The 11,055-nt window shown below is 36.5% G+C and overlaps 1 protein-coding gene across 1 annotated transcript; it reads left to right on the plus strand.

Moving 5' to 3' along the window:
* Positions 1 to 867: 867 nt before the first annotated feature.
* On the plus strand, positions 868 to 10,641 carry CUNH14orf28 (chromosome unknown C14orf28 homolog). Its single transcript, XM_046461859.2, has 5 exons — positions 868 to 956; positions 3,133 to 3,657; positions 5,302 to 5,391; positions 6,730 to 6,864; positions 8,495 to 10,641. Exons 2-5 carry the CDS (start codon positions 3,134 to 3,136, stop codon positions 8,676 to 8,678), a joined length of 933 nt encoding a protein of 310 aa, XP_046317815.1. The 5' UTR covers positions 868 to 956; position 3,133; the 3' UTR covers positions 8,679 to 10,641.
* Positions 10,642 to 11,055: the final 414 nt, after the last annotated feature.

Genomic DNA, 11,055 nt, shown 5'->3' on the forward strand with positions numbered 1-11,055 from the left:
CAGAAAATTAACTGAAAAAAAAAATACAAAAAACGAGGGCTTAATAAAAACAGTGGCTGAGCCCCACAACTCTAGTATTAAGCAACCCTAACTTCAATTTCCAGCTCTGTCACCTACTGTGTGGAAATCTGCCATGTATAAAACTAATTTTTTAAACCCTGACTTTTTCAACCCTAAAATGGGGTTAAGGCTATCTAATTTTTTAAATGGTATTAACTTTCATTGTAAATTACAGCATATTAGCTAATCTTGAACACTAGCATATGACACACCAATTCAATATTTTCCTAAATATATCATTAAACTGAAATATTATAGATCCACAATTTAGTGAGAAAACAGAACTTCTCCCATGTGAATAAAGAATTTAAGAGGAAACCAAGTAAAGTTCTAAAATGGTACAAACCTCAAAAAGCCAATCGCTTTTGCCAATAAGCTCCGCCTCCGTGCAAACCCAACCCTTTTCCGGCTGCCCCACCCACCCTCTCACACTGGAGCCCCACCCCTCTCCTCGAGGTCCCGCCCCCCACACCTGATCCTGGTTCCCATTGGGCAATTCTGGACGTTGTATACACACTCGATACACGCACGTTTGGCCAGGGCGTCTTCGCGCCTGCGCAGCAGAGCGGTTAGGCAGCTGGACATTGGGGTCTGGGGGGAGGGGGGCGGAGGTCAGGCCGAATCTTCCTCCGTAATAAGAAGCGACGCGTCCTGCCTCCCGCGGTCCTGGCTCCGTGGGTCCGGTCGGATCAGGTCTGGGCGCTGGAGCTGCTGTGGCTCCCGCCGCGGCGGGTGCGATGGAGGCCGTGCCGGAGCCCAGCACTCACGCCGGGGGAGGCCGAGACAGCCCGCGGTGCTAGTAGATGAGGCGGCGGCGGCGGCAGCCCGGGCTCTCCATGAGCAAGCGGCGGCGACGACGGGTGCGGCGGCACCGGCGGTTTTCGGTCCCCGGGGAGGTACGAGGATTCAGTTTCCTAGTGGACAGAGACTGGCCGATGTGTGAATGCCTTCCGCGACCCGGCCTTCCCGCCCATTTGCTCGCAGTCCCAGGCTCTCGGCGGGGTCACTGCCCGGATGGAGGCAGGAGCGCCCAGCAGTCTCACTCGCTCCAGGTTCCGGGACTCGCCCTCGGTGCGGAGCCAGCCCTCCGTGCCAGGCCTCCAGGGAGCGCAGCCGGGTGGGCGTGGCCAGAGGAGAGAGCTGGAAAGGGGTGTCCGTAGCGCGCGCCGCAGGTCCCTGTCCCGCAGCGCTTCCAAGAGGAGCGCGTGCTCGTTCTTTCAGAGGAGTATTTCGGGGGCGCTTATTCGAGGGGGGACTCTAGGACTTCTGAATTATTTGGAGGTATGGCATTCAGTGCCTAGGGCAGGTAGTCTGATCCTTTCTGCCAACTTGGGATACAAATTGCCACTCTTGGGAATGACTGGAAAGAAAAGGTGGTGTTTTGCCAAGGAAATGGAGGTTAGGAGGGTTTTCCAGATTTATTCAACTGGAGGCCCTGTTGAGGCAGGAAAGTACGTCCTCCAGTGTTTCTAATACATTGCCTAACGGAACAACCTTTTCAACGATGTGGCAAAACTTAAGGCAATTTAAAGTAAAGTTGTCTGCAGCCATCTCTCCATCTGTTTTTTTTTTCTTTTCCCTATTTTTATTGCAGTCTACTTTTGAGCATATCACCAAATTAATGCTTAAACTAGGTTGAGTGTCCATTAGTTCTTCCAGTCTTCCCTTGCTAAAGTTAGGTTCATGCCATGTGTAGCACTGTGGTTTAATTTTCTCAGATTATAACTATTGCTTTGAAGAGCTACAGTTACCTTTGTTTGGTCATGTTTAAGAGATAATTTGCAAACATACTAGATTAAATCATCCTTTCCAATGCAGTATTAGGAATCTGAACTCAAGCTTATTAAGCAATCTTAAACCTGCTACAGGGTTCTTTAAAATTCAAGAGATATAGCTCAAATCATGAAAAAGTGTATTTTAATTTTTAAAATATTTAAATGTTATGGTTTTTAAAAATCTCTGAAAACGAAAGTTAGCTTCTATTAAGAAATGAGTGTGTTTTCCTAAAGTTTAGATTTGCCACACCCTCTTATTTCTAAGTGGTTGACCTCCGCCGCCATGTTAGCAGACTATATATAAACATTTACACTTCAAACTAAATATAGTGTTGAATATTTTAGAGTCCACAATATCTTGCTTCAGATGGAAAACACTGCATGTGTTTTATCTAATATATTGTAGAACCGAATTTTTAGTTGGCTAGTATTGTGAAATAGGTTTGAACTTAATTTTTTCACACAAAACCCACAGGTCTGCAGTATTATTGGGTATTGGGCTCATGTTGTGCTTGGGAAAATGAAACAGTTGAAAAGATAGTCAGTATAAGACACCGACTTCAGTCACTTCCTTCCCTGTTCTTATGCTTCGGATGCTTCCTTTTTTTCATAAAAATACACTTTTCTGTAAAAGTTAGAAAACCATATGTTTTCAGTTTATACATCTATTTGTCCCAAGTAAAATGAAGTAACTTTTTCCAATACTATTTTAATAGGAACTTCGAAAAAAAAATTTTGGCTTTATATAACATACTTAGGATACAAACATGTTTATCAAAATATAGTGTCAGTGGCTTTGAAAAGAAAGTATTTAGCTATCCTTAAGGTAAGGGGAAGTTAAATGCCAGAATTAGTCTTTGTCTATATCAACAGGTGCTATACACAGGTTTTTTAATACTGCAGATAAAATGTGTAGTATGACTAATATAAAGAACACTAAGTGGCTCTTATCCTATACCCCCAAACTAAGGATTCCACTATATCAGTTTCTTAAGGGGAACCACAAATATAAGGAAATGGAAGCACAGCTTCAATTTTAAAAGAAAGAGGAGGTTTACTTTAGGAATATGTCTAAACAAATTTAGTTTATTTTCATTTAGGATTTTTTTATTATAGGGTTTTCCTATACAGATAAAATCTGTAATATAATTAATATATATATATGCCTATCAGATGGCTATTCTGTACCTCAAAAAAAAAGTTCTGCCTTCTTAAATGGTCTTTATGGAGATCATAAATATTGCCCCTAAAACTGTACATGCATTTACATGTTCTGTTTTAAACTTTTCAAATGCAGGATGAAGACACTGTTTGAAGAGATCAAAGCATCAATTAAAAATAATTATAACCAAGATCGATCATTTTGGAGGCCTGTTCTTCCTTGGGGAGGTGTTTTTACTATCAAAGCTGGCCGCAAAGCAGTATCCTGTACACCACTCTATGTTGAAATAAGACTGAAAAATACCTGCACCATAGATGGATTCTTGATGTTATTATATGTCATTCTTAATGAAAATGAAAATTTTCCTAGGGAACTCTCTCTTCATTTTGGTAGAGAGTTTATAGACTGTTTTCTTTATTTAATGGACACCTACAGTTTTACAACTGTGAAGCTACTTTGGATTTGGGACAAAATGGAAAAACAGCAATACAAATCTGAAGTTCATAAAGCTTCATTAATAATTGATTTGTTTGGGAATGAGCATGATAACTTTACAAAAAATCTCGAAAATCTCATGTCTACCATTCAAGAGAGTTACTGTTCCAACTGGCGATGCCCGACTCGAGTACAGGAAGATCAGCAGCGCACAATTAATATAAAGTAAGTTGCTGTAATGTCTGTTTCATGGCTTTTGTTTTTAAATCAATATTATGTGTGTGTGTGTGTGTGTGTGTGTGTGTATGTGTAACCTTTCAATAGCAAACTAATGGATTAAAGGGCACTTTCCTGTTTTGGAATGTTTCACTTTTCAAATGGGTCTGTCAGAAAGGCTAGTTCCAGATGAACAAGAGAATTTTTTTTTTAATCTTATGTTAAGGCCAGGACATAATTATAGACAGAAAACCCAAATTTGGCATCTAATACCTGGGAAGGATGTGGATGTGAGGAGCTTTTATACAGACTGGGAAACGTGCTAGGAGCAGCACAGTGTTTTTGGCTTTCAGAGAGGGCAGACATCCAAGCTGGTAAATGACAGAGAGGGAGGCCAAACTGGCAAGCCCTAGTGGAATGCTGGGAAACATTAAATCCCCCAGGGAACATGAGCTGAAAAAGGACTAATTGCCCATGGAAGAGAAACAGACCCAAGCATGTTGTTGTCAGAAAGGATATTTGGCCCTGTGGTTCAGAAAAGCAGCCTTTGGGAATGTACATCACACACCCTAATTAATTAAGCTCACATTTTCTGAAATATACTTTGTCTTTTCCCTTTTATTGCTGATACAGTGATGCTGGTTTTAAAATGTATCAGAAGAAAAAAATGTTCTTACTTTACATCATAATGGGCTAAAAAGTGTTTCATAAATTTATCTTGTTTTTTAAAAACTAGTGGGTCTGGGGATGTAGCTCAGTTGGTAGAGTACTTGTCTCACATGGGCAGGGCTAGGTTAGATCCCTAGCACTGAAAAAGAAAAAAAAAATGGTTTTTAAAAACCAGTATTTTTTATCTGTAAATCTTGTAAAAATATAATGAAATGTAATTGTACAGTGATACTAATATTTTATACTTCTCTCAATAAAATATGTTCATCGTTATAAGCTGTTTAAGCTTCTATTTTTTAAAATCTCGCATTTAAAACAACTTTGAAGAATATAGGAAAAATTTTATTAACAGATCAGGTAACTGAGACCAAGAATGTTTGTGATTTGTATCTAGTCAGGTAAATTATCAGCTGCTCTCCTGACTCTGGGCCCTAGTTTTTACTCACTAGAGCATATTGCCTCTGATTTTAGGGGCGGGAGGACATTGTTTATTTGGTTTTGTTAATTAGAGTAGCAACAACTGAGTATTTCAAGACTGGTTTACAGAAAACTTTGTTTCTTAGAGAACTTTATGCATTATCTGGGAGTGGGATGGCACACACCTATAATGCCAGCAGCTCAGGAGGCTGAAGCAGGAAGATTGAGAGTTCAAAGCCAGCCTCAGCAAAAGCAAGGAGCTAAGCAATTCAGTGAGACCTCGAGTCTAAATAAAATACAAAATAGGGCTAGGGATGTGGCTCACTGGCTAAGCACAGTTCAATTCCTGGTAGGAAAGAAAAAAAAAAAAAAAAACCTTTATGCATGAATATTTATTGAGTTGAGTTCAACTGGTTTCTGCAAGAAATACAAAAATGGATAACAGATTGTGCTTGGTATACTTGGTTCTGCTAATAATGGATCAACCTGTAGAATTTGTTATCCTAATAATGTATTGGCCTATAAAATGTTGAAGCAGTTCTTACATGAATTTTACAATTATTATAGTCCTCCTCAAGAAATTCCACATGGAAACTTGATACGACTGGCTGTGGATGAGTTATTCTGTTCTAAGATTGAACTGTGTGAAGAGCGTGGGTGAGTATATGATAGACATTTAAGATGAAAGTTTTTCTATAGTTAAGATAACATTTTTCTGAAATATACTTTATCTGTTTCCCTATATTACTGATACAGTGATATCTATTTTGAAATATATCAGAGGAAAACCTTTCCTGGATTAATGTGCTGTTTGAAGTTAATATATGATGAAATAGCATCTCATAAGTATTTAGGAAGCCTAAACCTTTTTGAATCTTCTTAACAGACCTAGTTTACTATGCCATCTTATGTTGTGTTTTCATTATCAAATATCACTATGTAAAATATAGTACTACAGCTAATTGATGAATACAAAGCAAATGCCTTTTCTTTTTTTCCCCATTGCTGAGTAGGTACAATAAAACCTTGGTTAACCGGAACCCAGCTAATCGGGACCCTCAATTAACTGGATTTTTTTCTGCATTCCTCCTTTAGGATAAAGAGGTAAATGGCAACGAAAAAATTGAACTTAGTTAAAAAAAAAAAAAGTCCAGGGACAGAACCTACTCAACCCAGTCTCTTAGCAATTTCTATGTCTACATTATTGAACAATGAAAATTAGTATTTGGAAGAATTATTTTATTACTAATCACCAAAGAAGGGAAGATACAAATACATTCAGTAACTTGTTCCTATTAAGTCCAAAATGTGAACTAACATGTTTCAACACATAATTCTAAAACAAATGATTTTCTGGCTAACTTGGTGTAGTCACTAATGTTTGTTAACCAGACTCTCCCCCCCCCCCCAACATTCCGGTTAATCGAGATTTTACTGTATAATTATCTTTATTGTATTCTGATCCTTTTGCTTAAATACCTAATAATACTAAGAAAAGAGAACTTGTTTAATGCAATAGAAGATCTTAAATGGAAAAAGAAAGCAATTAGAGTCATTATTTGAAACCATATAAATAGAAAAATATATCTACAATAAAGACTTTTATAACAGTTCAGGAGACACAGTGCTTTTATAACCTTGGAAAGAAATGGCTCACTTTTCCAGGAGTTTCTTTTTTGTTTTTTTTAAACATATTTTTTAGTCATAGGTAAATACAATACCTTTATTTTATTTTATATGGTGCTGAGGATTGAACCTAATGCCTCACGCATGTTAGGGAAGCACTGTACCACTGAGCCACAACCCCAGCCCTCCAGGAGTTTTATTAGTATTACTCCTAGTGTAGAAAATGTAGCCAGTAAACTTCTAGGAATATATGAGGTAAAATATAACCATATCATTGCCCATACCTATAATAGATGATTATACTTTCTATAAAATTAAAGTCATAAAGACAACTCAGATAATAATGTTGATTCTCATTTTCCACTTTAGGTGTGGTGGCTTAAGAGAATTTTCCCAGCGAGTTTTCTGCCATGGCGCACCCCCTTTTGTTGTCTTAAATATGCAACATTGGAAATCTGAAGATCTGGCATATGTACCCTATTATTTGGATTTATCTGATCACAAGTAGGTGATTTGGTTTGCTTGCTTGACAAAAACAGTAAAAAATAAGTCTTTTTGTTTATTCTGGTCTTTTATGATTTTGACTAGCCATTAAAAAGATATTATTGGAGCCAGGTACAGTGGCCATGCCTATAATCCCAAGGTCTCAGGAGGCTGAGGCAGTAAGATCACAAGTTCAAGGCCAGCCTCAGCAACTTAAGTATACTCTGACTCAAAAAAAAAAAAGCTGGAGATGTATCTCAATGGTAAAGCTGCCCTGGGTTCAATGTCCAATACTAAAAAAATAAAAGAATCTACTATAGGGAGCTAGCCGATTACCTGTAATCCCAGTGAATCGGGAGGCTGAGACAGGATTGCAACTTCAAAACCAGCCTTGGCAACTTAGTGAGATATCCTGTCCCAAAATTTAAAAAAAGAAATTAAAAGGACTGGGGTTGTAGAACAGTAATAAAGGCCTCCTAGCTTCAATTCCCAGTTAAATAAAATAAATTTACAGGAAATTAGTCACTAGCAGTGGCCACAAGGATTAGAAACTTGGATTATGGAACAGGTGGGGATTGAACCCAAGGGTGCTCTAACACTGAATATCCTTAGCCCCTTTTTTAAATTTTATTTTGATACCAGGTCTCAATAAATTGCCAAGGTGGCCTAGAACTTTGGATCCTCCTCCTTCAGTTTCCTAAGTCCTGGAATTACAGGCCTGTACCACCATGCCAGGCCTACCCCATTTTTTTACAAGCTATATAAGCTTTGGCCAATTATTTAACCAGTGTACACGTAAGTTTTCTTATCTATAAAATAGAGATGACAGTGTTTTTCTGGTGCCATTATTGGAAGAATTTGATAAGGCAGCGTATGCTGTGTTTAGGGTAGTGCCTGACACTTAATAAGCACATAGTAAACCCTGGCTTTCTTTGGTATTTCAAGTCAAATTAGTGTTGAGTTGTATTCAGGAAGTCATCATTTAAACATAAATTGTTACTTCTTCTTATAAATAAAATCATCTGTATACAAATCAGGAAATAGAGGGTACTTATTAACTTTTGCCTTCAAAAGTTTTCTTGTGTGTTCTCTACTGTTTTAGTAGAACAGCACAGTTGTGAGTTAGTCTGTTTGTTAATTCTTAAATTATATCAAGGTTTTTAAATATTTTACTTGAAATCACCAATTATAGTACATGATTTATATGGATAGCTGCATGGGCTCTCTCTCGTCCAGCGAGGAGGTCCACGGAACAGGGTAGAAGAGAGCATGGCTGTGGAGTGGCTAATCAAGATCTTACGGAGACCAAGCAGGAAGCAGGTCTGATTTTATTTATTGTGCAGTTACCATGTATATCTACTCAGGCAGTAGCTAAGCAGATTACAGGCAATTTCTGCTAACCATCCTTGCATTGACCAATTGAGGAGTGGGCCATGGAGCAAGTGCAGGGACTGCAACACATGGCCTCAGGCCTATGGGGAAAGCACTTACACGCCTAGCACAAGGGGAGTGGCCTGCCACTCAGACGCCCTTAACATATGCCTTTTTAAAAACAATCTTGTTTTTATTTCCTAATTAAGAATTTAAGGAATATTTTTCTTAAAAACAAAGTATTATGATTTTCCACTATACTTTATTATTTAATTTACAGGTATTTGTTGGAAGGTGCCACATTATTTAATAAAGAAGAACACCATTATTCTGCAGCTTTCCAGATTGATGGACATTGGATGCACTATGATGGCCTCAGAAATGTGAATTTAATTTTGTTAAATAAACCCCCAGAGTTTCTCCTCTTGTCATCATTGGTTTATATTCGAGCAACAGAGAAATAAATATAGACTGATGCTAAATTAAATTGTTTTCCCGCCTGCCCATGCTCCCCTAGATGAAGGGCTTTTATTTTGTGTATACTTGGTATCCAAGGAAATAGTTCAACTATACTAGTTTCAGAGGTGTATTTTCCAGTGTTTAACCCAGGTAAATGTTTTATAATGAAGATCTATGCAAAAATGTTTGTATTTCTTTTTTATATTTCCTGGGTTATTTTTATACAATCATATTTTATGTTGAAATAAAATATATATCTTGTGGCCTTTGTATTTTTCATTTGTATGCATTTCAAAGGTTTTCATACTACTTAAATTCAAGAAAATGCTTTGTCATTTGAATTCTAAATTTTTCTTTTTAGTTATCCAAGTAAAAGCTGAGTAAAAGTCAGTATTTTAGTTTATACAATTCAAAAGTTTAAGATATATCTGACCATATTTCTTTGCCCTACCTCACTATAATTCAAAGTGCACTATTGGGTTTAGTTCTAATGTACAACTTACAGATAGCTTAGTTTATTTTATCCATTGCTTTGCATAATTTCCCTACAGCAATTTTAAAAAATTTTTTACATAAGAGTTTTTTTTTTTTCCTGGGCCTAAATTTTTTTATAATGGCAAATTACAGTTAACTACTTGCTAAAATATTCTAAATCTACCAATGGATCCAACCCTAATTAAAGTCATTATAAATAAATTATGTCATGATTAAATATAATAGAAATTCTCCAATAAAAATTATTTTGCAAATAAGACAATTATAAAAACTATTATGTAACTGGATGTTTACTAGTGTTGGACTAACAATAGATATGTACTGTAAATATATATTTAAAAGGAAAATGGGTACCTGGGGAATATTTATTCTTTTTTTTTTTTTTTTTGGCAGTGTTGGGGACTGAACCCAGGCCTCTCATGCTAAGCAAGTGCTACATCCCAGCCTGTAGTTGTTTTCCTAGTTATGTTTTATATTGGCACAGAAAAAAAAAAAAACTTTATTTTTTTTTTTAAAGAGAGAGAGAGAATGAGAGAATTTTCATATTTATTTTTTAGTTTTCGGCGGATACAACATCTTTGTTTTGTATGTGGTGCTGAGGATCGAACCCAGGCCGCACGCATGCCAGGCGAGCGCGCTACTGCTTGAGCCACATCCCCAGCCCCAAAACTTTAATTTTTAAAGCCATATCTGTTGGCTCCCTTGTAAATAATAATTGATAGCATGAGGTTTTGATTTGCAGTATAAATCATTAAAATTCTATAGTTAACTGAATATCATGTTTCATTGAAAGAATACTGATTGTTCTTCCTGTTGTAATTTAAGGCAAAAAAGCAAAGTCAAAAAAAATATTTTTTGAAAATCATCACCATAATTATAATGTTTACACTTCAGTAAATAGTCTGCTTTAGGTTTTGGGTTGAGATTAGGTGCAATTTATTCAAAGACTTTTATATGATAGCAGTTCACTGCCATATACCAAATTGCTAAAGTTTCATTCAATAAACATTGCCTTGGTGCCAAGTTGAGATAACTTATGAATGGATAAATATGGGTGGAAAGTTGCTGAGAATGCCTCACTTTGAATACTATAAAAATTGCTTTTTTAACATAAGATTAAAAAATGATTCATTTTACCAAAAAAATTTACCCCAGGTTTAAACAGTCCCCCAAGTGTTATAAGATTTGATTTACAGTAAACTTACCTGGTAACACATTATTGCATGAATCAAAATATACATAAGCAAATATTAGACTATATATAAATGGTATAATTACAAATTATTAATGACAATTATTTCTAATGTAGATTTATTCTTTTAGGAATTGCACTTTATTTAGAATATTTCTTTATTATAAAACAATGACTTGCCTACCTCACAGGGTTGTTGTGAGGATTAAAATGTTTGTTAAAATCTTGACTACCTTGAACATGCTAATAAAAAACATGTCTTTTTCTACCTCTTTCATGTAGAGGAAGTCTCCCAGGTTCTCTCATTAACTTTTTAATTTAAGAGTTTTAATAAATATTTAGGCAGTAGCTCATATCACTGGTGCATTTAATGTGGAATGGGAATTAAATATATCTTTTTGACCCTAGATGGTTGGGATTTAAGGAGAATCAGGTAGTTTATTGTTAATGGTAGGATCTGGTTGGTAGAAAAGAAATTATCCCTCCTGACCAAACAGTAAATGGAAAAGGGGTCAAAAAGAATGAACAGTATGGGCAGCTTAAACTAGTCTGTTTACAAAATGTGAAGGTGAAGGTATAAAACATTTTTATAACTCTAAAACACCTTAGAAAAATCAGAATAATCCCTTGGAAAAAGAGAGCAAAAGATATGAATAATCAACATATGCTTTTAATCAAAATACCACAAACTGCTA

Source organism: Marmota monax, unplaced genomic scaffold (genome assembly GCF_021218885.2).
Source record: "Marmota monax isolate L192 unplaced genomic scaffold, Marmota_monax_Labrador192_F-V1.1 WCK01_AAM20220418_F8-fsc00001, whole genome shotgun sequence".
In the NCBI taxonomy this organism is placed as follows: domain Eukaryota; kingdom Metazoa; phylum Chordata; class Mammalia; order Rodentia; family Sciuridae; genus Marmota; species Marmota monax.